This window comes from Seriola dumerili, unplaced genomic scaffold (genome assembly GCF_002260705.1).
Source record: "Seriola dumerili isolate Sdu_G_001 unplaced genomic scaffold, Sdu_1.0 BDQW01001888.1, whole genome shotgun sequence".
Lineage (NCBI taxonomy): Eukaryota > Metazoa > Chordata > Actinopteri > Carangiformes > Carangidae > Seriola > Seriola dumerili.
The window spans coordinates 22,138-49,738 of record NW_019176143.1 but is presented as its reverse complement, the minus strand read 5'-3'; the positions used below and the strand labels follow the sequence as shown (position 1 = coordinate 49,738).

The 27,601-nt window shown below is 40.2% G+C and overlaps 1 protein-coding gene across 1 annotated transcript; it reads left to right on the top strand.

Annotated features, from left to right (window-relative positions):
- Window positions 1-297: 297 nt before the first annotated feature.
- Window positions 298-27,597, top strand: mipep (mitochondrial intermediate peptidase). The gene is made up of 19 exons (XM_022768868.1): window positions 298-763; window positions 912-1,085; window positions 1,721-1,809; window positions 2,031-2,117; window positions 2,270-2,333; window positions 2,472-2,654; window positions 3,085-3,241; window positions 3,512-3,560; window positions 4,146-4,206; window positions 4,459-4,511; window positions 7,210-7,363; window positions 7,607-7,684; window positions 8,026-8,233; window positions 9,216-9,325; window positions 9,569-9,643; window positions 10,446-10,562; window positions 14,708-14,829; window positions 15,933-16,006; window positions 25,126-27,597. The coding sequence occupies exons 1-19, from the start codon at window positions 617-619 to the stop codon at window positions 25,224-25,226; spliced, it is 2,103 nt and encodes a 700-aa protein (XP_022624589.1). The 5' UTR covers window positions 298-616; the 3' UTR covers window positions 25,227-27,597.
- The last annotated feature ends 4 nt before the right edge of the window (window positions 27,598-27,601 follow it).

Sequence of the window (27,601 nt, the reverse complement as noted above, 5' to 3'; positions counted from 1 at the left end):
TATTTAATTTCGGTGCACAATAGTACAGTCTATGGCTATTACCTAGTTTTATTGTGAAGGGCTTCCATAAAAGCTCGCCCTTTTATTGTGAAGCGACCCAACGGCTTTTCTGCGTGATGACATCACGTAACGCATTTCGATAGCTTATCGCACTTTCGACAGATTTGATTTGTACAGTTTGTAATTATTGTTTCTTTACAAGTTGAGAAAAAAATCAACAATTTCCGAATGACAATGTAGTATCACATAGTTTTATATGTGTAAATGACGTTCTTCATTATGAATTAATGTTTGTTTCTATCTTTTCACGAAAATACCAGCTCTAACCGTCACGTATATTGACTTCGATAGCTAGCCAGTGAGCTAACATGTGAAAGGTTGTGTTTATTGGACTGGCAGGTATGTTTCATACATGACAAAAAAAACAAATAATCTTGAAATTCTCGAAAGGAAAGGTGTAGAATATATTAACGTTGTTTAAATTAGCTGTTTACATTTGCGGCTTTTGCAAACGGGTTAACGTTAAAGCTAAAGTTTAGCATGTCCTCTGTCAACCCATGTGAGCACTACAAGACCCAGTAGATATCAGCAGGACATACAGCAGAATAAGTACAAAATGTCTGCGTGTAAAAGGTTGCTATACTTTGTGAAGCACAGAAGCTTGTGGACACATGTTCGGAGAAATGTCACAACATGGTCACCTGTTGGAGCTGCTTTCAATGCCAAACCTGTCAGGAGACCGGACCTCTTCGAGAAAAGCGTGGTTTGTACTTGCCTTAAATGTGTCCGTTCAGTTACAGCACTGTAGCATTAATGCACACACAGCCTCAATTAAATAATACAGCTACATAAACGCTGGATTAGTTTGTGGTTAAAATCTCATGACATTACCAGTCTCTCTCCGGTTGCAGGGTTTGTTTGGTGTGCCAGAGCTGAGCTGTCCTGCAGGCTTCCAGGCAGCCACAAAGGCAGCTCTCAAAAACACTGAGCTCCTGGTGCAAAGAGCTTGTTCTTGTCCTTCAGGGGTTGAGACTGTTGAGTCTTTTGACCAGCTCTCAGATGGTTTGTGTAAAGTGGCTGATCTGGTGAGTTCAACGCCCATAATATGCTAAAACTGTGCATTACAACCGTGCAAAGATATAATTAAAGTTATTCTTCAGCATTAGTTTGCAGACATATTCTGAATGGTTGCTGCTCATCGTTAGGAGACACCAATCCAAGTGGGAAGAAATTTGCACAGTTGATACCATAGGTTGACCGTTAAATGAGCTGGACTGATGTTAACTAATAGCAGTTGTATCAGTGTTTATGTATTTGTCGGCTGATAAGTTACAAGAAACTGCAGTACAAAAATATCTTGATGATGATTTAGATGATTTAGAAACGGTGATGGCATTACATACAAGTTTATTTTTCAACTTTAAAATGTGTCACTAGATACAAGCGAATCCCCATCAAACCTGTTTGTAGATGTTATAGCTTCAATTGGTCAATCTTGATAGTTAAACATCATCAGCTCCAGCAGTGACACATCTGTAGCTAAAACCGTGCACCTACCTGCAGTATGACACATTCTATACTGGATACTTACCTTAATTTGTACTTTGTCACACAGAGAGAATTTGTTTTTAATACAAGATTGGCTTGCTCATTCACTTGGCGACCTTGCTGTTATTATATTGAGCTATAAGTAATATGTAATTTTTCTTCCCATATCCAGGCAGATTTTGTAAAAGTAGCTCATCCAGATCCAGCGTTCCGCGAGGCTGCCGAGAAGACCTGTATAGAGATTGGCACAGTTGTGGAGAAGTAAGAGGCAACTTATTGATCTCAGTTTGACTGATGGTTTTTACATTTTTCACTGCTGCACAACACCAAGAACAATTACTAAGAAAACACGTTGCATGACACAGTTTACATCAGTAAGACAATGCTGGTTATTGAAAGATATATATTTCTGCTTGCTTTAGCTGAGGCAGATCTTGAAAAGTACTTGAAATATGTTCAGTTTTTCTAACTGTATGTTTCAGGCTGAATACTAATGTTGAGTTATGCAAGAGCCTAAAAAATTTGTTGGGCAACCCAGATATTGTGGCTCAGCTGGACCCTGACACAAGGTAATTTTATCATTATCTTATTAAGTTTTATTGTAGGCTCTGTCAAAGGTGTTGAGAATTGTTTATCTCTTTCCATGATTGCATTAGTGTCTAATAATGATATCATGTCCTGTGATGAAACGTTAAATATTGTTTTGTGTTTGCCTTTCTAGACGAGTAGCAGAGTTGTTCATGTTCGACTTTGAAATCAGTGGAATTCATCTGGATGACAAACTGGTGAGTTAGTCAGACTGTGTGGTCACTACAACTTCAAAATAGCCTTGAAAGAAATGGATGTGAGAATACTAATCAAGAATGCATATTGGAGACAACATCAATGTATTTGCTGAACTCTTCTTGAACTTTTCCCTGCAGAGGAAAGAGGCAGTTGCCCTGCATGTGAATCTGTTGGATCTAAACAATGAGTTTTTGGTCAGTTCCCACATGCCCAACAGAATTGCAAGGTCTGCAATTCCTGAACATCTCCACCTGCACTTTGCAAATGAAGGAAGCTTCATTCAAGTTGGGGGATTGCATGCAGACTCCCCTGATGACTTGGTATGTACAGGAGTGTGTGTGGATAAGTGACTGGAATATTTCCCCCTTTTTGTTCAGCAGGTGGCGCCTTTGCCATATAACAGAGAATAAGACTGAACATCAGGGCAGGTTGAAAATTATAGTAGTCTGCTCTGTCCTGATTAGTAATCAAATTCTCTTTCAAACAGCTAATAATATTTTCTTTTCATAACATTTTAGTTTATAGAATATTGTCTATAAACTAAAATCATAACATATTTTACAGTGTAGGTGAAGGTAAATAAATAACTCCTGTCTACAACAGATCATCCAAAGATTTTTCCACTTGCCCTTTAACTATTGATCAATAGATTTTTTTTTTTTTTTTTGCTTTACACCATAACAGCCTTCTTCATATTTCACTTTGACGTGGTATGTTTTATCATGAATTTGTCCTGTCTTTAACTTGTAGGTGCGAGAGATTGCCTACAGGATTTATCTCTATCCCAATGCAGATCTGATGGGGTGTCTGGAAGAGCTGCTGAAATGCAGATACAAACTGGCCAAACTGGTGGGCTACGAGTCCTATGGTCACAGAGCCCTAAAGGGAACAATGGCCAAAACACCAGGTTAGTGCATCACTTTGCTTCAGCAACAGTAACTGTCAGTGCTGTAACAGTATGACTGTTTGACGAAGAGAATGTGAAAATATAAATTTTAATAAATATTTGAGTATATGCTATATAAGAATTAGTAATAATTGTTAACCATATAATTCTCGTTTTAGAGGTTCAATACAAGCTGCTGAAATTATTTTTCCAAGGTGCTCTTTCTGTGCCTTCGGCAACTAATCTGAGATAGTGTTACATGCTGAAACCTTATTTTATTACCCTTTGCAGAGACGGTGATGAGCTTTCTTCAGTTGTTAACAGACAAGCTGTCAGACAGGTACAGTCCTCTCTTAAAAGTTTTTGTCAAAAATGTAAAGACTCAGTAATCACTTTAGTAATCTACAGGATTGTTATCATGACCTGTTTTATTTTATACATATATACTGTATATATTGTTCTTAAAAAACGGTTGAGTTGTTAAAGCCCCAATTAATTTGGTACTTCCCTTTATAGTTAACTTAGTTAAGTTGTCTGCCACTTAACACAAAGTGATGCCCAAGAGTCCGTATTATTTTGTCACGTTTCCACTGTTGATTCACATTCAGAAGGCCACAGTCTTTTGTGTTGTTTGCATTCTTCGTATTTTTACACAAGTATATTCTGTGTGCTTGGGATTCCTTAAACACTCAAGAAATATGTGCGTCAGGTGGACCCGAGACTCTAAATTACCCACAGGTATGAATGTGAGCGTGTTAGCCTGGCAGTCTGTCCAGGGTGTTTCCCTGCCTTCAGCCAAATGCATGCTGGGATAGGTTCTGGCCCCCCTTGACCCTGAGTAGAGATAACTGGGAAAAGACTGGAATGAATGCCTCCAGTCAATTAGCTCATGACTTTTTTTGGTGTTTTTCTTTTTATCTCACAGAACAGCGAAAGACTTCAAGATGATGAGGGACATGAAGAAGAAACTCAACCCTCGTAATTCTGTGAGTGACTTTGGTCCACAACATATTCTCTATATACATAATATTATCTTATTTTCAACTACACAGCATTACAGTGTATCCTCATACTTTCAAATATTATACATTTCCCTCAGTATGTAAGTACTATTAAGTGCCTAAAGGTTTTAATCTGACTGTGTTTTATTCTGTATTTTATTGCCTATAATTCAGTTTGTCTATATTAATTTGTTTGATATCAAATGTGAATGAAAAGCTCCTGGTATTATCTTATAGGAGCTCATGCCCTGGGATCATCCGTTCCTCAGTGGTGTCTTGCGTGCTGAAAGGTGAGTATATACCATCTTATGAAACGTAATTTTCAGCATGCTGTCATTTGATAAAGGCGTCTTGATCGGTATCTTTGTGTTGGTCTAAGATGTTTGTAACCCCATATTCCAGCAAGGTGCAAGTTGTTATTGCATCCAAGTTCTTGCTCGGGTGACAGATACAAAAGCTGTTAAGGGAGAAGCATGGGAGTTGTCGAAGTGTTCTCTCATATTGCTCTTCTGATTCAGGACAATACATTCTGATATAATCAACATCTCCTGCTTCAGTCTGTGGTTGTCCTTTGTTATTGTTTGTACCAGTGGCGTTTTAGGGTGACTTTATGTTCACGCTGTCTTTTATGCCTAGTATTGCTCTTGGGTTTCAATGCATTTTGCAGCCCCTAAAGCGTTTGTCTGTTACATTCAACATGTGTCTACATTATTGTGGCAACACTTTTTCCTGATTTATTTCTCTGGCTATGATGATATGTGTGGTTGTGATGATCTTGGCTCCTTTCGCTCTTCGCCTGCTTTGACTTGATGACAGCCTAGGTTAGGTGTGATTGTTCTCAATGAGATTTAACTTTTCCCTTTCAATTTGAACCCCTACGCCACCAGGGCACCCCTATTACTGAAACGTTTTCATTTCAAACTAATTTAAACAGCACATCTTAAGAAATCATGCTGCCATATTCTAAGTTTAGCTGTTGAGCGTCTTCAATTTTTTATTTTACAGATATCCGTTCTTAATGAACTGCGCTTTTCCTTCCCAGCACTCACCAGAGACTATTAACACATTGGGCCAAATGTTTTGGAGAAGTTTTAAATAAATCTTTATTGCAGATGTTATAGATCCCTCATGTGTCCTTTGGATTTAAGCAGCCACCAACTTGTGTGTGTGCATTTACATGTGTTGGTAACTGTTCTGAGGAGGCCTGGATCTTGTCCTCTACTCTCTCATACTGCCACCCCTCCAGCAGAGGAAATTTCTAGTCTTCTCGTGTATGTGGTTTTGGGTTCTGCTAGTTGGCAGGAGATCCATAAAGAAATTAAGGATGCAGTCTGATTGAGTTAAAATGCAGTTTCCCCAGAGCAGCTTCTGTTTTCCACTAGACACACACACACACACACACACACACACACACACACACACACACACACAGACCCAAAAATAGTTGATCTCTCTAACAAACCCAATGGTCACTATCCCATGCTTCTTCACTAAGTCACTCACTCAAATAATTTTCTCTGAATCTCTGATTTTCCATCAGTAACCGCTTGAAGTGTTCAAACCATACTGAATGAGGTACAGATTGTGTGTGCGTCTGCGTGGGGGGTTGTGGTAAACAGAGCTGGTAGCTGTGCTCAGCAGCAGTCTGTTATTCATCACTGATAATACACTAGATGTGCTGCTAAACAACCATTTTGGTTTGGTGGTCTTTATCTAAAGTGCCTTATAGCAGAATGAATGCATCCATTTTAAGAACGGGTGGCCCAAGGATAAGAACCTTGTGGCTTAGACTGGGGATTTTTCTGTCCTTAAGAATGAATTTGATGTGGATTGGGCTTTTTGGAACATTTTACTCTGTATCTAGTCTTGCGTAGCCTCCACAGCGCTGTGTCACCATTGGGGAATGGTCTGGCTGCACCTATAATCATTCTGCTATTGGGGGAAAAAATGCTCTGGATTGTTAGCATTTCTTTAAACCAGTCACAATCGTCTTGCCCAGGATGCAGTGAAGGTTTTCCTGCAAAGTAGTGTTTGATGGGAACTTAATTTGGTAGAATATTTGCAATGTCATTTAAACAGCTGATTCCCTGCAAAGAAAACTCCACGAAAAACACCAAACACGTACGTCAACGGTATGATTACACGATCCAAATCTCATCAGAACTTGCCATTTTCAATGTGTAGGTTGCCAGTTCAGAGGTTGTTGCAAAGGGGATTATAAAAACAGTAACAGGCAGGGGAAGCAGAAAGGGAGGAGAATGTGGTCGGAAATAGGCACCCAATGGCATGTTTATACCAACAGTCTACATACGGTGACTTTCAAATAGTTTGATACTTTCCTCAGTACACTAGAAGATGGGAGGCACTCTTGTGTCACCTGAAGACATAAGATTATTTTCCGTTAGGGACACAGCACATTTTTTATTCCCTGTATTATTCCTTAGATTAATTTATTGTTTTTTTAAGAGCAAAGAGCAGCTGAAAACAATCATATGTGAAGAATGCCTGAACATCTCCCCACAGATTTGTGCAAGACTGAAATCATCCATGCCCAGGAGGCTCAAATCTGTCATCAGAAATAAAGGCATACATAGTATTTAAAAAAAAAAAAAAAAAAAAGAGAATGGAATTTCACTAATGAAAGATTTTTGTTGCAGTTGGATCTTAACCATGTGCCTTTCATTGCAGTTTAATTGGTCATATGTTTCTGTTTTTCAAATTAATTGGCTTCATTCTTCTTGGGCTTTGGCTAAAAACAAATAAAATTGTATTAAATGGACATGATTTGTAATTACTTAACATTTTAGTGATATTGACCAGGGATGTACTCAGTTTTGTTGAATATTGAATATGTAGATTAGACTTTTTAAATAAAGGATGTTAAAACATTTGGTGAACAAAGACTAATCACATCATGATCTACTGACCTGAAGATTCAAAGTAGCTGCTTCTTTCATTTCTATATTAGTTTATGTTTTGTCTTGTCAGGTACAACATAGAGCCCAGTCTGTACAGTCCCTACCTGTCTCTGGGTGCCTGTATGGAGGGTTTGAACAACCTCTTCTCTCAGCTGTATGGTGTCTCCCTCATGTCTGAACATCCCAGCGCTGGTGAGGTGTGGAGCGAGGATGTCCGCAAACTGGTAACTCTTACTAATACTGAAGCAATCTGTGATTGTGTTGATTCTTTATGCTAATGAGGCATCAGTGCCTCTTTCAATGTATGTTATTCGCTGAAGTCTGTTTTATGCTCTTCATTAAACCAAAGACAGTTTTCAAAGATTGTGAAAGATTTCAAAGATCAGAATCAAAGAATGAACCTGTGTGTGTGTGTGTGTGTGTGTGTGTGTGTGTGTGTGTGTGTGTGTGTCTCGCTCTCTCTCTAGGCTGTCGTACATGAAACAGAGGGATTACTGGGATATATCTACTGTGACTTTTTCCACCGGTCAGATAAACCTCATCAGGTGTGTATACATACACTCATCTACAGAGGTTCATGTTAGATGTCTAAAGCTTTAAATTAATAATAATATGATAATAGTAAATTTTATATTGCACTTTAAAATAACAGATGAGTATTTTACAAAAAACAAAAATAAAACAATAAAAAAAAAACTAGAAAGGCACTCGAACAACTCAGACCTCTGACAAATGAGAGGGCACGGTCACAATTAGTGATGTAGACCTGTGTTATTCTCTTAATTACATCGGTGACAAAATATGCACCTTCCTCTACATTATGTTTTTTCTGTCAGTCTCTACCTCCCTGCTCACCCGTGGCCTCACCATTTCCTCTCTCTCCCAGGACTGTCACTTCACTATCCGCGGTGGCCGTTGGTGCCAGGAAACAGGTCAGTACCAGCTGCCAGTTGTGGTGCTGATGCTGAGTCTGCCCCACCCCACCAAGAGCGCCCCCACCCTGCTCACTCCAGGCATGATGGAGAACCTCTTCCATGAGATGGGACACGCCATGCACTCCATGCTGGGACGCACTCGCTACCAGCATGTCACAGGTGAAGCGTGAGCACACACAGAACATGCTGGACACTGTATCCATGTGCAATTTAAAAGCTTTATTTGGATTTACATCTACTTTCAAAAGTAAGTCATTATAATTGGGCTAAGATTGTACACGTTTATCATTCAGTACAATTCAAACTGTTAACCTGGCAGAGGATTTAGTGAAGTATTAATAGTCCAGGAATGTAGGAGGTGATTGATGGTTGAGGTTTAATGAGACTTGTGTCTGAAAATGGTGGCTGTGCCGTGTCCAAACGTCACAAGCTAGAATTATGTAGTTAGGTACAGAGCTATAGGTTATTCATTACAGCGTGTTGAATTGAAAATTGAGGGTAAATCCGATTAAGTGTAAGCCCCAGGGAGAGGTTTAGACTGAATCCTTGGCTGCCAAAGCTGTCATTAAACACTGTTTCACTTGCCAGATGAAGTTGATGGATACCTTTGCTAGTAATTCAAGATCCCAAAAGTATTTATTTTACAGCAATAATGGTATCTATTAACTCAACTGGAGGCTGTTTCTTCAGTGGACACCATGTTTACACCTGTTTAGACATGCTACTTAAGTTTGAATTGTGTCTAAACACTCACAGTGGGTGCATTACCAGTAAGTTAATGCTACATTTTTCAGTTCTCATAATATCTTTTTAATGTCCGATGCTGCACTTGATATTACATTTAAACCTCTGGGGATGGTCAGAGTGATGTACAGTACTTGCAGTCTAAAAGGATGAGCCAATCGGAGTGGTGTGTTCTTTTTTGGGGAATATAAAGACCTGGTTTTGTCATTGCACCACAAATCACTTGAGGTTTGTATTATTACACTGTCTTCATGAGGAGCACAGTGTGAATGCCAAGGTACAGAGTGGGTGATAGATCTGCGTCTGCATCAGCCCACACAGCAAGATTGAACTAAGCCTTCCTTTGTTTTATGTTTTTTTCCCCCCTTATATCTGAGCTCTGACATCTTTCCTCTAGGAACCAGATGTGCAACCGACTTTGCTGAAGTCCCCTCCATCCTCATGGAGTACTTTGCAACTGACTATCGAGTCATCAGTCAGTTTGCACGCCATTATGAAACTGGACAGGTACACCTAAACCCTCAACATAAACCCCAATATGAAGACAGATTTGCACTAGTGAGACTTAGAGATTGCAGAGACATTTTGTCCAATTAATCATAATTATGGTATTATGAACACCTTCATTTTTCATTTTTGCTATGATGTTGTAAATTGTGTTGCATTGGCTGATACTATGTAAACATTTCTATGATGTAAGAAAACAGAGTTAATTGAATTCTTACCAGCATGTTTATTCTGTCTCCTCAGCCTCTGCCTGAGAGTATGGTGGCTCGGCTATGTGAGTCGAAGAAAGTGTGCGGAGCTGCAGACACCCAGCTGCAGGTACAGCGATCAGTCCCACACACATGACCCACAGTTAAAACTAAAAGTATACAGTGCTTCACTTTTCAGGGAAAACACAACCGCAGGATCTTTTCACAACTCATGGTAGCTAGTTTATGATACCTGTTTTTGTGACAGTCCAAAGGATGTTTCCATGGAGCTTTTGGTCAGAGGTATTTCACTGCTGTCAATATGCCATGCTAATAGGGAGAATAAATAAGTAAATAGTAAATAAGATAACAGAAACACCTAATCATGCAGAGCCATCCTTGACCTCCAGCTTCGGTGCTTCTCTGAAGTCATGACGGAAAGCTGAAGATATGCCGATGTTTTGATAATGAACATTCCTTTAAGTTGGAAAGCCTCCAGTCCTTTATGGATGAAGGATGCGGAAATCGTACTTATCATAAACATTTAACAGCATCTGGTAGTGCAAGGGGTTACACAAGTTTTTTCCTGATTTAGTGTTTGTGAAACTACCACTGAGTTGGTGATTTCTGTTAAATCATTAAACCACATTACCTTTTTCTAGTTTTGTCCTCCTGGTTTATTTGTCTTTTAGCAGTTGTGCTGGACAGGGATTAAGCCCTGTGTTAGACTCAAACAAAAAGCACCCTCAACCTAGTCTAACTGCTTGTTCTTTTAATTCATTGTTGATGTTAAATACAACAATATAAATGCTATTATTTTCCCCTATTTCTATAGAGAAGTCTACAAATTTTCCTTTCTTTCCTCTGTTGAGCATGTACTGTATGTGCAGGACTGACTCAGTAGGAGCTGTGTTGTTTTCCCTCCTGGGCAGATTTTCTATGCAGTCTTGGACCAGATCTACCACAGCAAACCTCAGAACCGCTCCACCACAGAAATTCTGAAGGAGATGCAGCAGAAATTCTACGGCTTGCCTTATACCCCCAATACGGTACATCCCTGTCTGTCTTTGTGCTATTTCACACACTGTCTTTGAGTTCATTTCTTTTGAGTAGCTGGTCTCCTAAATATTGTATCATGAGATCTGTTACAGTCTTTGAGGTTGATGATAATTTGGGGAAAGTTCTGTCCAGGTGATCACAGCACAGAAACAACACACACTTCACTGAGGACTTTCTACTCTGATTTCCCTTTCTCCTTCTCTTTCCTTCCTCTTTCTCTCTGGTTTTATATCTTTTACCCAGGCACAGCAGCGTTTAAGGGATTAAAGTCTTTTTTTGAAGCCCTGCTAAAATAACAAAGCAGAGGTATACTTTGAATGAGCTCTCCCTGGGGGAAATATTTGAAACTCTTCCTCTCGGTCCTTTAATGAAAAAATCTCTCTATTTCCCTTACTTTTGCAGCTGTGGGCGAGGGGATGAGGCCAGCAGGGAGAAGGGAATCAAAAGCACAGTCATAATTTAGCCAGAAATGGTCTTCATAGCGCATTTACTCTGGGCTATAATTATGTGGGGTACCATCAGGAATAGAGATTTCAGAACTGCTGTATATTCTCCCAGTTGTCAGTGCCCCAGCCAGCGTTTCTCCTCACAGGAGTCCTCCTACACTTCTGCTTGTGCCCTGCTTTGTAGCTCCCTCGCCAGAGCTTGTGGTTTATGTCATACAGTTTCCCACTGTTGCAGTTATTTCTCTTCAACTTTTCAAACCACACTGAAAGCTCTAACAGACACTTCACCTCCATGTGCACAGCTAACCGCAGCAGGATCGTTTTCCTCATTTGAACTGCAGATGATTGCAGTGCTTGACTATCGAGGATGGGATCATCATTGGATCAGTGCAACTGAAAACAGATTTGTTTAGATCCTTCAGTGACAGACTCTACTTAAACTTGTCTCTTTTTTAAATTTACCCTCTGCATCTCTCTTTCTCCTCATGGAAACACAGCACAGGAAAAGTTTCCACAGAAAAGCGAACATTTGAGTGGCTAATAGGTTACGGAGGGCCACAGATTATAAACACTGGGGTGACACTGACATGTGTATAGTTTATAGAGCAGGGCTATCAGTTCCCGCTGTGCGCTGAGAGAGAGGATCAGCTGTGAGTAACACAGACCACATGCTCACCCTTGAGCTGAAGATAATATTTGGAAATAAATGGCAGAAAGCAAAATGTTCTGCTTGCTGTGTTGACATTTCTCTAATCTGCAATTCTTGGCTTGAATGCTCCAGGACCAAGTGTTTGTGCCTCTTTTTAATGATCCTCTTTTTAAGTGTTTTTAAGGCAAGGCCTGGCTCATATTTTTCCACATTCTCCTGTAAAAATGTGTTGTTGCACCTTAGCACCATGGACAAAACACTACCAGTTGAGTTTGGAAGGAACAAAACTGTCTTTTGTCTCACGTACAAGTGGAACAGAGTAAAAAGCCTGTGCTGACTTTGTGTCCTTTGTGTGTAAGGATCAAAAGGATATCTCGCTGACATGTGACCCACTTGCACTCTCTCACAAAAGTTGACATTAATCATTTGATGTGTGGCTAAGGGATTGGAAACAAAGAGGAGCTTGGAAGTCTAAAAAATCATTTTCGTTGCACATTGTGGCGATTGTTGTCAAAGACTCACATAGACAGACATACCAAATAGCTCTTCAATAGCTGCTTTTTTTTCCCCAAAATAGCAGCAGCTATTAACCACGTAGGAAATACAGTGGAATCAAAGTTTCCAAATGAAAGGCTGACTTTCCCACTGGTTAAAAACTTTAATTAAACTAAAAATGTACAACAAAACAGAACAGCATAATCTGTCAATTAATTTTGTGAACATTTTCTGTTTTTTGGTTTTTGGTTTTTCTCTCATGCGAGTTTGATTCTAAAAGTCTAAAACAGACTTCTAACCCACATGACCTGAGGCAGTGTATCACTGCTGGGTTCAGCTGACGAAACAGACAACTTCAGCTTTCCTGTGGTTTTGTGAGCCTTAAATCCTCTGAGGAGTGCTATTCACTCTTATTAAAGTCACTACAGCCAGAAGAGTCTCATCAAGTTGACACTTTGGAGCTTAGGTATTTTTTAACGCTGTTGGATCACTCAGGCCAAATGAAACCACCAAGCTCTCTCCCGCCACGGTGAAGATGAGGAGCTCCCATTTTAGACATTTACATCCAAAGTTCATTACACTTTGTCATCCCATAACATAAATTGTAAAATCTTTTTTTAGAATTAATCTGTAATAATTTCAAGGATTAATTTTGAACTCCTTGCTTTATATTTTAGCCCAAACTTCAGAATAAAATAAAATGTATATACAGAGGTAACAATTATGATTCCAGATATGATTCCATAATACAATCCTGTCATTATAATCCAGAATTGATGAAATAGACTTTTGATTAATTTTCATAATCTCATTGATATTATTCTTAAGCAAACATTGTAGTATAGACTGCCTTAGACAGAATGAATGTACTCAGGTCTCCCTTAAAAATTAGATTGCAAAATCTGAGATTTTATTCTCAATCGGACATGGCAGATTAAAGCTGTTATAGTCAATATTTTTATTACTATGGATCATATTGCAATATATACTGCGGAACCCACAGAGAATTATCACCTGACTCTGTTTCCCTCAGCTGTATGGCATTTTATAGCATCTCAAAAATCATTGTTTTGGTTTTCCGTCCTGCATCTCTACTGTTTTGGTTCACTCTCAGCTCTGTCATGGTGTTGTTTTCGGCTGCAGTAGGCAGCTGTTTTTTAGTGATAAACCCACTGTACATCACCTGCTCAGCACCAAATAGCAAGCTGGTAAAGTACAGCATTTAGCACCAGATTTTTTCCTCAGTAGTAGGTAGTGACCAAAAACAGAGCTAAAAGTACAGTCAATATTGGACTTACGACTACAAATGAATGCTAAAATTAATCTTTATCTGTGTGGTGTGTAAATAAGCAACTGTTTGCTATCAAGTTTTGCCATGTCAACTTAATGAAATTAAATTATAATTAAGTATGTCAGTGATGTGTTTACAGTTTGTTGCCCCCAAGAAGCCAAAAATGAGTTGATTCATGGTTAAATACAGTATACTGCTATGTAAGGTGATGATGAAAACGGTTAGTTTTGGGTTGCAAAAATACACCAGTCACCAAGGCCAATAAAAATATACCTAGTTTTTCTCTCGTATAGTACTGAAGCATGAAGGTTGTCTGCGTACAAACACAGAACATTTCATACGTTATGCTTTCATTCAGACAGTTATTTCACTTGCAGGTGGAGTATACATCATTAACATGTTTAAAGTTTAAAGTTTTTTTAATGTGGAGTTTGAGGGAGGCGTCTGTAGTCTGTTATGGTTTTGTTAACTATGGCAGCTGCTGTCTTCTCTAACAGGCTGAATGTTTGAGTGTTTGCCAGCTGAATTCCCCCAGAGTCCCCGTTTGCAAAGATCATAAAAGAGCTTGTCTTTATAGATATGGAGAGGGGGCCCCCTCAGGCAACTATGAGGGAGAAAAGAGGAGACCATTTAGGAATTTCCATGTTTTGTCCTTTAAAGAAGGAGCTGGCAGGTTGTGATTTCATGCTTTGTTGTAGAGGTTTGTTGGGGTTGGCTGTATATATTCCACCAATATAAAGACAATGGAAGCAGCTTAAAAGATGAAAAGAGTATTTGACATATTTATCCAACTGTTTATTAATATCCACATCAGTTTAGTTCCAATGTCAAAACATGAAAGAAGGTTGATAATTTATGGAGATGGTTTTTATGCCTGACTGTAGTTTTAGTTTGAGTTGTAGTCATCATCTACAGCCTCACTTTGTGCCTTTTTACTGGAATAGTTAGCTGTGCTCATGGAACAGCTTCTCTCAACAAGTTTTACAACCACAGACTTTTAATCCTTTTAAGGCTGTGATGTCCTCCCTCTGCCACACCGCAGCCTCACCATATACACCGTTTCCATCAAACCCATTACATGTTTAATTTAGTCAAAACTAATTCATAGTGGCAAGCAAGAATTGCATGCACTGTTTGTGTAATTTCCTCTATTTGTGAGCCAGAATTCTGCTATCACTTCTTTCCTCTGTCACATCCAGTCTGCTGTAGTACAACCTGTGGATGTGGACCTTCTTCTTTTTTTTTCTGGTGTAGGCATGGCAGCTGAGATTCAGCCACCTGATTGGCTATGGGGCCAAGTATTACTCCTACCTCATGTCCCGGGCCGTGGCCTCAATGGTGTGGAGACAGTGCTTCGTTCAGGATCCTTTAAACAGGTGAGACAGCTGCTTACGGTTAAAAAAATTCAATAACAAACTATCAAACTCAGCACAGAAAGTTCAAATTGAGCATTTGATATCAAATACACTTTAGCATGAGAGGGAACTAGTAATGAACATTGTACTCATTTGATAAAACTCCTCTACCTAAAGATGGAAGCCCAGGAAAATGGCATATGAATTTAAGTTCCATGTTGTTACTTTGTCAGATATTCAAACCTTTTGCACCATTTTATTGATTCTGATAAATAACAGAATATTGAAGTTAAAACAGATCAGGGAGATTCATTTCGTTTTGATTTGAATAATGCGCCATATTTGATTATGTTTGAATATTGGTATCACAGAGATGAAAATGACAAATTTAGACATTCAATTTTAAGTCAAAACAATGAACGTCCCCAACAATAGCATGACAGTGGTTATAAGGTTCACTGAGGTATTAGAAATGTTTTGATTAACTTTCAGACTTGACTTTCTTTTCAGGTACTTGTAACTTGTAACCTACACAAATAATGTGAAAGCACAGCGTGAGCCTGTTTTGCGTTTAGAGCACTGAGACAGATCCCCCCTGACAGGCCGCCTTCCCTGGATACTGTTTGAGGCTCTGCCGCCAGACATTGAACATGACATTAATGTGAAACTTGCACTGACTAGGCAGGTGTCTGCTGTAATTCACAGACACACAACCAGCATCCCCATTACCAGACCCTCCCTTTTCACAAGTGTTTGCCCCTGGACAAAGCACAAAGACTTTGTTTTGAAAAACAAAACCTCAACCTTATCTCCATCAACTCAAGCCCTGCAGCGTTTTCTCACTACTTCTCTTGTTCTTTCCCTTTCTCTTCTTTTGCCGTCTCTCTCTCTTCCTCTCTTTGCTTTCCTTTTGAGATTGTTTTAGTTCCACCTGCAGTTGTCAGATCTCTGTTTCCTGTCACTTGTCTGCTGCTTGTCAGCTTAGGAGACTTGGCCCTGGGCTCCAAGTGGTGGCAGCGGTGTTGGAGGGGTATGAGGATCTGACAGAGGAGAATACAGGTGTCTGTAACCTTATCTCTCTCTCCTCTCTGTCTGTCTTTGTCTCGCTCTCTGTGTTTTTTCAGAGACATGGGTGAACGTTACCGTCGGGAGATGCTGGCCCATGGAGGAGCCAAGGAGCCCATGCTGATGGTGGAAGGTAACTTCCTATGTCCAACTTTTTTTTTTCCCCCCAAAAGTTGAAAGATTCTTTTCACTTATACCAGTTCATCTCAAAATGTTTGGGTTATATCAGGCTTAAAATGACACCTTTATGCCTTAGTTCTCCCTCCAGTATCTACGGTTACTATAGTTATACTCCGGATTTCCCTGAATTTATTTCCAAGTTTCCTTCAGATTAGGAATTAAACTGTCCATCACATTGTTTCCAGTAGCACCAGAAAAGGGGTCAAGAGAACGTGGGGGTTTCCATCACACATCAAACTGTTTATTAATAGCAATAATTTGGGGCAAATAGGTATTTTATAGCAAGTTAGATAGACAAATGTTCTTGATCTCCATTACAGTCCTTTAAGGCTAGTGTTGTACTTTCCACAACTGCAAGTATGTGAGGGTCACCTAGGGTCAGAGTGACATAAATTTCGTCATCAGAGGGTGTACGCAGGGCTTTGTGCGTAGCCTCCAAGCGTGGCCACTATGCTACAAGGGCACCAACTGTGCATGGGTCCTTGAAGCAGACTAGAAACTAGAGCAACTACATGTCCGTGGTGTCCGCAGCTGTCCATGTGAGTGTCTGAAAGGGAGTATAATTGAGGCTTAACCTCACTTGCAAAGGTTGTGTTGAAGATCACCTGAGGGGAATCTTAGTATTAACTTGAGTTTGTCATCAGGCAGAAGCAGCTGTGAGTCTATTAGTCATGTTTTTTCCAGCTGTTCACAGCTGTTGCTGTTGTGGTTTGGCCCAGTCTGTGCTGGAGCCTCCACAGTGGCACATATTTACCGGTTTAACATACCTCCCAAGGTTTCTTATCTTTGTTTACAGGAGCTTTGTCAACTCAGAGACTCAGCCAGTCCTGCTATGTCAGGCTAAAGTAAATTGTCAAGTTAGCTCCCTCTGTGGCAGCCAGGGTGTTCATGCTACTTTAGTCCAGCCCTTTTTATAAGCTCAGTTATTTGATCTGCTTTAAAAAAAAAATGACATTGTGTATCATGTTACTTTTCTATGCACAAATAAAATCTAGAAAGACGGGAGGACAGACATGGATGATTATGGGTTTGAGAGCTAAACACTGCTGACTCTGCAGGGCTGAGAACACAGACTAGTACATTCCACTGTGTGTTTAACCACTCGAGATCAAATACATTTTTAGCCATGCTAACGACATGGCTCTACGGATGGCCTTGTCGGCAACTTTGGCTTTGGATGATCTATTGGATGGATTGACATGAAACTTTGAACAGACACTCATGGTCCCCAGTCAATGAATCCTACTGATTTTGCGACTGCTGACTTTTCATCTAGTGACAGCACCAGGTCAAAAATGAATTTGTCTGATATTTTGGTTTATGACTAAATACCTGCAAAACTAATGATATTCACATTAGCCACAGCTGTACTTTGCTCTGTATACCAATTACTAAATGTTTGCATTGAGACACGCGAAACTAGCGCTCTCTCTTTCAGCTTTTCTCCAGGTTTGTAACCATCAAACTGTAGTTAATCAGATTATGTCACTGTATCAGAAGCTTTAGGATTGACAGGCAAGAAAAACTACTGCTTCCTTTTGCCCTCCTCGCTTCATCCTCCCGTCACTTCCTTTGCTCCTCCCCTCCTTGAGCAGTCTCTGTGGCATGTCTGGACAGGACAACAGAAGAGAAGGTGAGAGGGAGTAGTAATATCAGGTGACACTTGGGAGTGTACAGTAAATCTCTCCCTCAGGGTCACCTCCTCCCTTCCCCATCGGATTGTCCCTCTGACAGCTCCAACCAGGGCTGCACCCAGCCTCTGAAATTACAACCACCAACAGAGCAGATCCTTGTTATTAGATCTACTGTCCAATTAACTGTTGTTGAACTAAGAATATTTGCTTTTATGGCTCCCTTTGAAGTGCATGCTACTCTAATTATAGGCCAAGGCCCTGTGTGCAGAATAGTTATCAGGGTCATATTGATCCCTATGGTTGTCTTTCCCAGCCATAAGTCATTGTACGAGTCTCAAGACTGCAAAAATATCTGCATTGGGAATGTGGCTAGTTAAAATAATTTCATTTTATAACAAAAAAATACAGATCAAATTAAAAGAGCCTTGAAATGGCTAAATGTTAGTTCCAGTCTAACATTTTTGGCAGTGTCCTATAATACACTTTTGAGTCCAGTTTCACTCTGTGCACCTGCATTTATGATAATCATCGAAAAAACATTTCTTTCTTTTTTAAGAAAAAATCATAATAAAATCTATTCTAGGTCTGGAGAAATGCTTAAGCTAAGACTCATTCAGCCTCCTTGCCATTTTGATGGCTACATATGTCCTCATAATTTACCCTAACATCATGAACGCTGAAGTCAGAGTTATAAAACCACATCAGTGCATGTGCTGAAACATTTAGCTTTTCACTGTTCTTCACTGTGGGGTTGAGAGGTTCATAGCAATCATCTTGAATTCCTATTGGGGAATGGAAAAGGATTTTGAAGCGAATAAGAAGGGCCCTTTTTATGTCTAAAGGAGTATTTAGGCCACAAGAGACCTGAAGACGAGAGGAAGGATACTGAATCCAGATCCAACCCATTACACGTAATCCTTTCAAACAAAGACCCTTGTAAATGGAGGTGTGTAACATTTCCCTGCTATCCACTTTGGCGAGGTGGTAGAGGGGGCACAAGGGCACACGGGGAACCGGAGCAGGTCTGGGAAGGCTAATCAGAGGCCAGTCTTTATCTGCATGGCTCCCTGCCATGCCTGCTACTGGATGTTTCCCAGGAAAGACAGTGTTGAAATGTAAACCTGGGCATTAAATCCAGACCAGCATCATCAGGACTGAGTGGGAGGAGACAGAGAAAAAGATAGAGAAAGAGGGAAGAAAAAGGAGAGAAAGAGAAGGAGAGAGTGAAAGGTGAGCGACTGACTGAACTGAACCTCGGGTCCTGCTACAGAGAGGGCTTTCATAGCCCAGACTGTTCCCATAGCCCCGACCGCCAAGCACAGAAAATGGATCTACTTGGTCTAGGCAGCTGAGTCCCAGGACCCCGTTAGTTCTTTGTCCGGAGGCAGCTTGGCTGAATAGTTCTTATGACTGCTTGCATAGTTTCTAATAAACCCCAAGAGCACGGTGGTCTCTACAGTCCCACAGCATTTTTGTGACAATAATATATAGTTCTGTTTGAACTTGAGGAGAGGATTTGATAAACTTCACAGCTTAGCTGTAAAGCCACAAAATACATAATTTATAGCCCTTACTTAAAAGCAGACATGATTTGTGATGAAAATTATCGTTCAGTGCGCCGTGCAGTGCAGGCACAGAGGGAAGTGTCTTATCCTTGATTTACTGACAGTAATTTGCCTTTTGATGACCACAGAGCTGTGAAGAAAAAAGTAATTAAAGTCCTGAAACATTTTAAGACATATTTGGCGTTGCTCCAGACATAGATGGCAGTTTGTTGTAGCTTTTTTGTGATGGAAATGGAGCTCTGGCCAAATGGTGGCGCTAGAGAAAAAGTCAGGATATTGCCATAGTTATAACTATTTGACATATAAAACCACAAGTGCAAACGTCATGGTGGAATTAAAATTTCTGGCACGCATGTTTTAAGTCATAAGTATACGTCATCAGAACTGCTTGTTGTGTGCTTCGAGTATATGCTTTTCGGAACAGATGTTAACACTTTTGCCTTAGGACGAGGTCGGACAACACGTTACATGAACTAGTTCTTTTTAAACATAACCTGACCCATATAATCTGAGACTTTGTTAAGTTGCATAAGTCTGATTGTGCATTTTACTACATTTTAGTTTTATGCAGGTTTAGGTGAAGAAAACATTTTTACATTAAGATATTGGCTTACGGTGTTTTGTAGGGTTTTTCCTCATTTACATTGCAGGTTTTTTCTTTTTTTTTTCTTTTATGAAGGCACTTACTCAACAAAGACCCTCCCAGTGCAATGTTTGTCATCACCCTTGTCCTGCTTGCTTTCTGGGCCTGTCTTAAGTGTGGTTTGTAGAAAAAGCTTCCTGAACTTCAAAGGCATAATTACAGAGGCATTGAACCAATGGCTTGCCTCCAGGTCTGAAAGAGGTAACTGCTTTTCACACTTTGACATGTTTGGAATGGTTATGAGCAGCAGCTAAACAGCTACTGAATCAGTCAGAAATTTGTTTTGAAATGTGCGATCATATACTCTTCTCTGACTTGAGTGACTTTGAGCTCCGTGTACAAGTCGCAGAGGAGGTGAGGCTGGGGCTCATGTTACTGCATGCTACAGTTTCTTCACATTTTAAATGTACAAATGTGGCAAACTGCTGCTCCCTCCAAGTTGCAAGTAGGTGTAATTGGCCTATAAAAGCAACCGATTAAATCATGAAAGAACAGAACACAGCCAAACCCATGGGAGTGGGATCAATAGCTCTTATAAAACAGCCAGTTTAAGCTAAGCCTTTGGATTGGTTGAGGACACTCTCCAACAGTGCTGATTAGTGCTGTAATAGCAAGATCCAGGTAAAAAAAGAAGTGCTTGCTGCACAGTATTTCAGGGAGCCAAGAAACCAAGTTATGGGTCAGTATGCTGGTGTAGAAAAGCCAATAGGTCTTTTTAAGTTATAATTAAAGTCTTTAAATTGTACATATGTTCAAAATAAAAATCACGTTTCATATTATTTTGCCAAAAAATGGGAGCATTATTTTATTTATCAGCTTTTATAAGAATGTAGGGCATCAGACAGTTTATTTCTTTATCCGTCATAACATACATAACTCTTTCTAGGCGGTAACTCAGATGCTTGATAGATTCTACCAGCAGTAGCTGCAGGCTGCATAGCAATTTTGAAACATTTCTGCTGAATTCTTGTCCCCAGAGCTGTCATTACCAAGGCCTCAGAGCTGTTAGCCAGCCACATAGGTCTTCATTTGACTGATAACCATCACCCACCACCCTTTGAGTAAATAAACAAGTTATTCTGTGCATACTGTGTACATACTCCTGTAAGAGGTAAAAAGGCAGAAAAGCCAAGAGCTGTGTTAAAGTGCACTGTCAGTTTAAAATGAGTTTCCATTTCTCAATAAGAGTCCCTCTGGTCTGGTTCGAGAAAATAACAATTAAGGACGAGAAGAGGCCGTGGAAGTTGAGCTAAAGAAGAGGGTCTGTGATTTGAACGTTCCCACACCAGCTTGGAAAAATTGGACAGGGAGAGAGAAAGAGAGAAAAAGAGTATTGCACTTTCCTTCCCTAACAAGTACTTTTGAAGTACCCTTGAGCAAGGTACTCAACAGCCAATTGCTCCAGTGAGGCTTTTCTGTGGCCTAAATGTGTGTATCTGCACATCAGGGTTTTGGTTAAAAAGAGCTTTATTAATCAGCAATTTGTCTGAGGATAGCGCTGTTATTTTGAATACTTTGTTCATCATGTGTCTTTTAACACCTGCTGTCTTACCCAAACTCTGCTGGCCAAGTTGGCTAAGGCTGCGGGCCCTGAGATGACTGTAATAGGTAGAGGCCATGTTCCTCAATGGCTGTCAGTGCCATTATGAATGGAAATGGAAACTCTTAAATACGAGATGACTCACACGGCAAAGCCTCTGTCCTAAGGCTCTCTCAACAATGGACACAAAGCAAAGCCTATGTTTAGTTTGGCTCTGGTTTTTCCTCAGTGCGTAGCCAAGAGTCAGTGTACACTTCTGCCCACTGTAACTGTGCTATCAATCATAAACACAGACTTGTACAGTATCTGCACTGATGAGGTGCTGCTGTAAACCACAAGCAGCTGGATGGCCTGTGTGAATCTGTGGAGTCGATTTTAGTTGTCCAGGTAATCGATGAGGTGGTCCTGGGTTGGTTCGCACGAATTACACAAAGAAAAACACCTTACTGTGAACTAGAGCTGCAGCGACAGCCTTAGTCAATTTGTCGATCGACAGAAATTTTATCTGAAACTATTTTCAATAATCAGTTGAACATTTGACTCATTTACCTTCTGTTACCTGTGTTTTGCAGTTAAATCAAAAGCAGTGCATCCATTTTCTTTCCAAGCCCAACAGCTTTAGTGATCACCCTTTACAGTATGTCAAATGTACCCTGCCAGTCTGATTTGCCGGATCAGCCCCACCTCCTTGTGTGTATCTATTAAAGCAGCTTCTCAGATCCGATACTCCTCCACACTGTTGTTATGACTTTGAGGTTATCTGTGCATTCCTCTCAAACTCTCCCAGAGACCTGGATTGAGAAAAGACTCACTCCTCTTTGCTTATTGTTGATCCTCTCCTCATCTACTGTTGGACACCATGTGAGACCCAGGTGCTGACACCACAGGCAGCTGGTGGTGAGAAGCCAGTGAGGGCACTATTGTTTACCTGCCCTTCTATTGTTATCACACCTCCCTTTTCTATCTCTAATTCTGTCTCTATCTCTCTCTTCCTCCACCTCCTCCTCCTCCTCTCTCTGCCTCTCTCATCACTCTTGTCCTGTTAACTTTGCTTGTTTAACACACAAACCTGTGGCAGCCAGAGCTCCAGACATCAGATCCCCCTGTGGATACACAGTCAGGAAATTACATCTATTAGAGAAAGTGGTGGTGACGCTGCAGACAGTGTGTGGAGAGTTCAAATGAGTAGCTGAGCCCACAGCTCTGTCTGCTCACGTACTGTAATAAGTAAACAAGTGTCATGTCAGAACATGTGTGTACCTGTGCGCCTGTTTCTTTGTTGTTTTTGTGCCACATACTGGTGTAGCGAATGGAGAGTTGACTACCCTTCTATCCTGGAAGCCGCTCTTCGACCTTCAAGGATGCTTTTCTGTGACTGACCCTGAACTTTGTGCATAGTAGGGCAACTGAGAAGAGGATATTCATGTAGGAATTAGTAGTGTACTCCATGGACATGTAATCATTTGTGACCAACGATACATTTTCCCCTCCCAAGCAGGAGTTCCCTGATCATGAAGCCGCTTAGATTAGAGCAGCACTAATCAATATTTTCACATCATCAAAGGGTCAAATGTCTGTGTAATGTGAAAGGTGTCGCACGAGGCAGTTCCCCTCCGCCCTGTGATGCATTTCAGCATCTTTCAGCTTTTATCGTCCACAACAGAAATATTGGTGGTTTTTGCTTTAAATGTCCAGAATTGGTTGAATTTGCTGGATCTTGAAGCTGCAAAACAAATCATGATAGTTAGCATCCCAGCATTTGTTGCAGATGTCAGTCATTATTAATGCACATGAAATGGAAAACAAGCTAGCTAAATAATATGAAATAAAAAAATAAATTACAGCTAAATAGTTTTTTTAAGAACCCCATGACTAGCATGTATTTAAAAAAAACTAAACTTTTAGAAATAGATGTGACTATACTAAATGTGCCACACACTCAATGCATGTCAGTTTTGTCATTGTGAGCATTGTAGCATGGCTGTACACTCTTAGTCTTGTTTTCCATCATTAAATAGATATTCATTCATTAATTCATTTATATTCTCTGTATTAACATTTATTAATGCAGCTTAAGCTGTTCATAGCATTTTGTTGTCCACTTTAAAGTCGTCCTCAAATGCCATAGAGGTCAACAGTGGTCACAGCAAAAACATCCTTCAGCTCTTTAATTAGGACTGTCATTTATGGTTGGAAGTCATCGCTTTCATGTGGCTGCCTTGTTCCCAGGGATCCTGGGGCATTGTGGTTGCAGTGTGTTGGGGACCCCTGTACGTTGGTATCATCTTTTAGCCAAGGGGCAGGGTGCGACCAGTGGGGTGGGTAAGAGGAGATGATAATCCCTTCTCTGGTGTTCTCATGCAAGGAGATTCACTGCAGGCCAGGCCAGAACTGCACTCAGTTTCTACCTGCTGAGCCAGTTTCAGGATGGCAGCAACACACACTCCACAATAATGTGTGTGTGTGTGTGTGTGTGTGTGTGTGTGTGTGTGTGTGTGTGTGTGTGTGTGTGTGTGTGTCTCTCTCTCTATGTGTCTGCGTTCGACTGTCCATATCTTGATGTGTGTCCGTACATTCAGGATAGCTGTGTGAAACTCTTTGCGTCTCCATTCATGCGTGCCTGTGCAGACTTGCTTGTGTGCGTGTGTGTGTGTGTGTGTGTGTGTGTGTGTGTGTGTGTGTGCGTTGGAGGTGACCCATGCAGGAAAGCGGGGGAGGGGAGAGCGCCTATTTACATTGGCAGCTACACAAGGGGAAATGAACTGACTTCAAAGCCGGCGTGCAGCTGAATTGTAAAGCGAGCAAGGGAGTCCTCCATGCATGAGCTGGCAGACAGGCTCTCAAAACACAGACAGACATTCCCATGGCTTGCTCACGGCTGCACGGTCATATTTGCTCTACGGCACTAGTCACAGTCTGGTGTAAAGAGAGTGTGAGCTCAGTATCACCCTTATAAAAATCTATAAAATGTACAATATAGCCTTTAGTTTTGTTAAGGCAGAAACAGAAGTTGAGAACTTCATAGTGTTGTTTTACTACATACAGTCTGCTGTGGTAATGTCACCATCTGAGGCCAGTTCAAGGTGTTTCTCTGAGTTTCTGTGCCTGTTCTCTTTTCTTTTCAGTATAAGGAGAATCTGTGAGGTTCAGAAAAACACAAAATGCTGTACACTTTCTTTAATGATTAGATATAATAATGACGTTTTGTTGTCCAAAATATGGAAATTTCCTCAAACTTTCACTTTAAAATACATTCATTAGAATGCAACATTGCCCTGACTATGAATAAAACCATCCATAAAATACATCATACGTAAAATACATCATACTAGTGTGGATGACATTGCTAGAGAGCTGGAATTAGATCAAAAGTCTCTCGGGCTGCAGCCTGTATCCAGTAACTTAATTGGATTTTAACTTAATTTGGGATAAAAATAGCACTTGCTTCAAAGGATTTTTGAAAAATGCCTGCTCTGTTCTCTAAAACCTCTGCTGTGACTTCAGGTTAAAAATATTTAAAGGATCAGAAAATCTGTACTTTTCCTATTAGAATGAGATGAGATGGACTGACAGTAAATGGAAAACCAGTTCATCCCAGTGCCTCGCCAGAGCTTTTTTTTTTCTCTCTCTTAAACACACACACACACACACACCCACTGAAACCTGCTGCTCTGTGTTTCTGTGTGACAGGGATGCTACAGAGACGACCCACAATTGAGGACTTTGTGGACGCGCTGGTGTCTGAGCTCAACCCTAACTTTGAGACCTTCATCATGGACTCTGAAAGCTGAAAGATGATGTGTCTCTGGTGGCGTGGACATGGACTTGAATCTTTGCTGCTGAGCCAAGAGGTGAAAGCAATGGCAGCAAAGTGCACACTCATTCTTACTAAGCTTCTTTACTTTGTCTGTAAATGAATTGTTTGCATTACACGTATTGTTGATCTCTCTTAAAGTCACATTGACTTACTTGATATTTTTTGCCAATTCTGCTGTCAAGAAAAGGTAAAATGATAAGACTTAAAAACTTGATGCCAACTCTGAAAACTCCTGGTAATCTCTAATTATACAGTTCTGCCCCATTCACAGGCACAATAATGACATTTCAACATATGTTACAGTAACTTGTGCTAGGGCCTGTTCATTCATCATACAATTTTGAGTTTGTACATATGTTTTTCGACATTTTCTCACCACTGAACTTTGTTAAAAATGAACAGAAAATGTAATGTAATATATCCCTATAAATTTCTATGAGTTGATATGTTTTGTGGTTTTCATCATTTAATTTGCCTTTATTTTCATTAATCTATTAGTTCCACAGCTAATATCCCATAATATAATATCCCTTTTCAGCTCACACACTAGCAGAACATTGTTTTTTCCTGATCAAATCAGCGTGAGGAAGAATACCTAATCTGCTCTTCCTGTCATGTGGTCATTGTTTAGACTTTAAATTAATACCGCTCCATCTGTTTTGTCTGTCAGGAGTTTCTGACGGGGGAGGAGGAGTCCAGCATTTTGTGTTATGAATTTTCAGTTGTAAATGGGAAAGTTTTGGCCAGTTCTGATTTGGATTGTCTTGCTCAGTGTAGAAATATCAGTCAGTTGATTTATTATGGAAAGTTCATATTTCGTTCTTTTTCTTCATACTGTGTTAAAGCTGCTCAAACATAACTTTAAAACAGAGCCTCTTGTAGTTTGGTTTCTAAAGGTTTCTTCACATTTCCACAGATGCCCCAGAACATGCAGCCTGCTCGACAGAGCGGCTGTTTGCATCTGTTTCAGTACATTCAGACAGTAATTATCAGCTGAGCTGGGACTGCAGCTGCTCCCCGAGACAATGTCCTTGCTTGCCCTTGCTCGGATCTGAGACCCAAGGCAGGGAGCGCGGAGCAGTTTCACATGGTTATTGAAGGTGTGAACACACTGTCACTGAACGAGCTGGGTGACTTTAACCACACAGAGGCTGCAACATCGCAGTTTGTCTAATTGTCTGGATATGAGGCTGCACTTTAGTTGAAACAACCTAAATGTTAGTAAAGGGATTCATTATACTTAAAGGGGCACTCCAATAATTTGACACGTCAGTTAACTTCTACTCAGCCTGTGAAAACTGTTGTATAATGTCTTCTGTGGCTTTGCCAGTCTCATTCTCTTATTATTTTCTTTATTAATTTTGATCATTTTTACAGAATAATCAATTGTTTGCCTATAAAATGTAAAATAATATAGGGAAGAATTCCTGTCACAGTTTGACATCCACAAAATGTTTGTTTTGTTTGACCTCCACTCAATAACTCAGACACTGGTCCAAATAGTTTACCAAAACAGGTTCTTTTGGAGGTATATGCAAAAACTCAGGATATGTCAGCCACTGAAGCATCAATTGTGAAACTTATTTTTTAATCTGTCCTACATGAGTCCAATAAAGAGTTGAGAGCATATAATTCCTCAGAATGTAAACTTGTTCACGTGGTTTATTTACAAAAAACGATATGTGAAAGTGACCGTTCACATCCATCAACACTATAACTGGAGGAAGAAAAGCAAACATATTATCAGTCATGTCTATGTTACAAAAATATTGACCTATTTACTATTTTACAGTATCTACAGCATATTTATCACTTAAACATTCCTCGTCTTAACTTGTTCCGTGTTATCAAGATTGTCTTCAATGTGCAACATAATCACTTTTGACACTTTTCTTCACACCTCAAATTTTACACACAAAAGCTTCATAACACCAGCTGCTAGATCAGTGGTACAGTTTATGTCCACCTACATGTGAAGATGTGAGACATTCTCAAGGCAGAGCAGAGGCTCACTTTGATTCACTTTGCTCCACGATAATAAGTCAATGCTCCTCGACGTTTGAACTTCATTCAATTTCACCTTCTGGGCCAGTGAGTTCACATTATGTGTTTGTGTGTCTGTCTGTGTCTCTGTGTGTCTCTGTGTCTCTGTGTCTGTGTGTATGTGTGTGTGTGTATCTCTCTATGCCTTTGCTCTTGCACTTTGCATTTCCTCAGCAGTGCTTTTGTTTGATTGTATGTACATATTCCGTTTGGATGCTTTGACGAGGGGCTCTGAGGTCAGCGGCAGGCATTTCAAAATGTGTGTGTGTGTGTGTGTGTGTGCGTGTGTGTGTGTGGGCGGGCGGG

Bases quoted from the DNA above. Each gene is read 5' to 3' on its own strand.
- mipep (XM_022768868.1), top strand. From the start codon at position 617: ATGTCTGCGTGTAAAAGGTTGCTATACTTTGTGAAGCACAGAAGCTTG. The intron at 2,118-2,269 runs GTAATTTTATCA...TTGCCTTTCTAG, and splicing joins CAGCTGGACCCTGACACAAG to ACGAGTAGCAGAGTTGTTCA. The intron at 9,326-9,568 runs GTACACCTAAAC...CTGTCTCCTCAG, and splicing joins GCCATTATGAAACTGGACAG to CCTCTGCCTGAGAGTATGGT.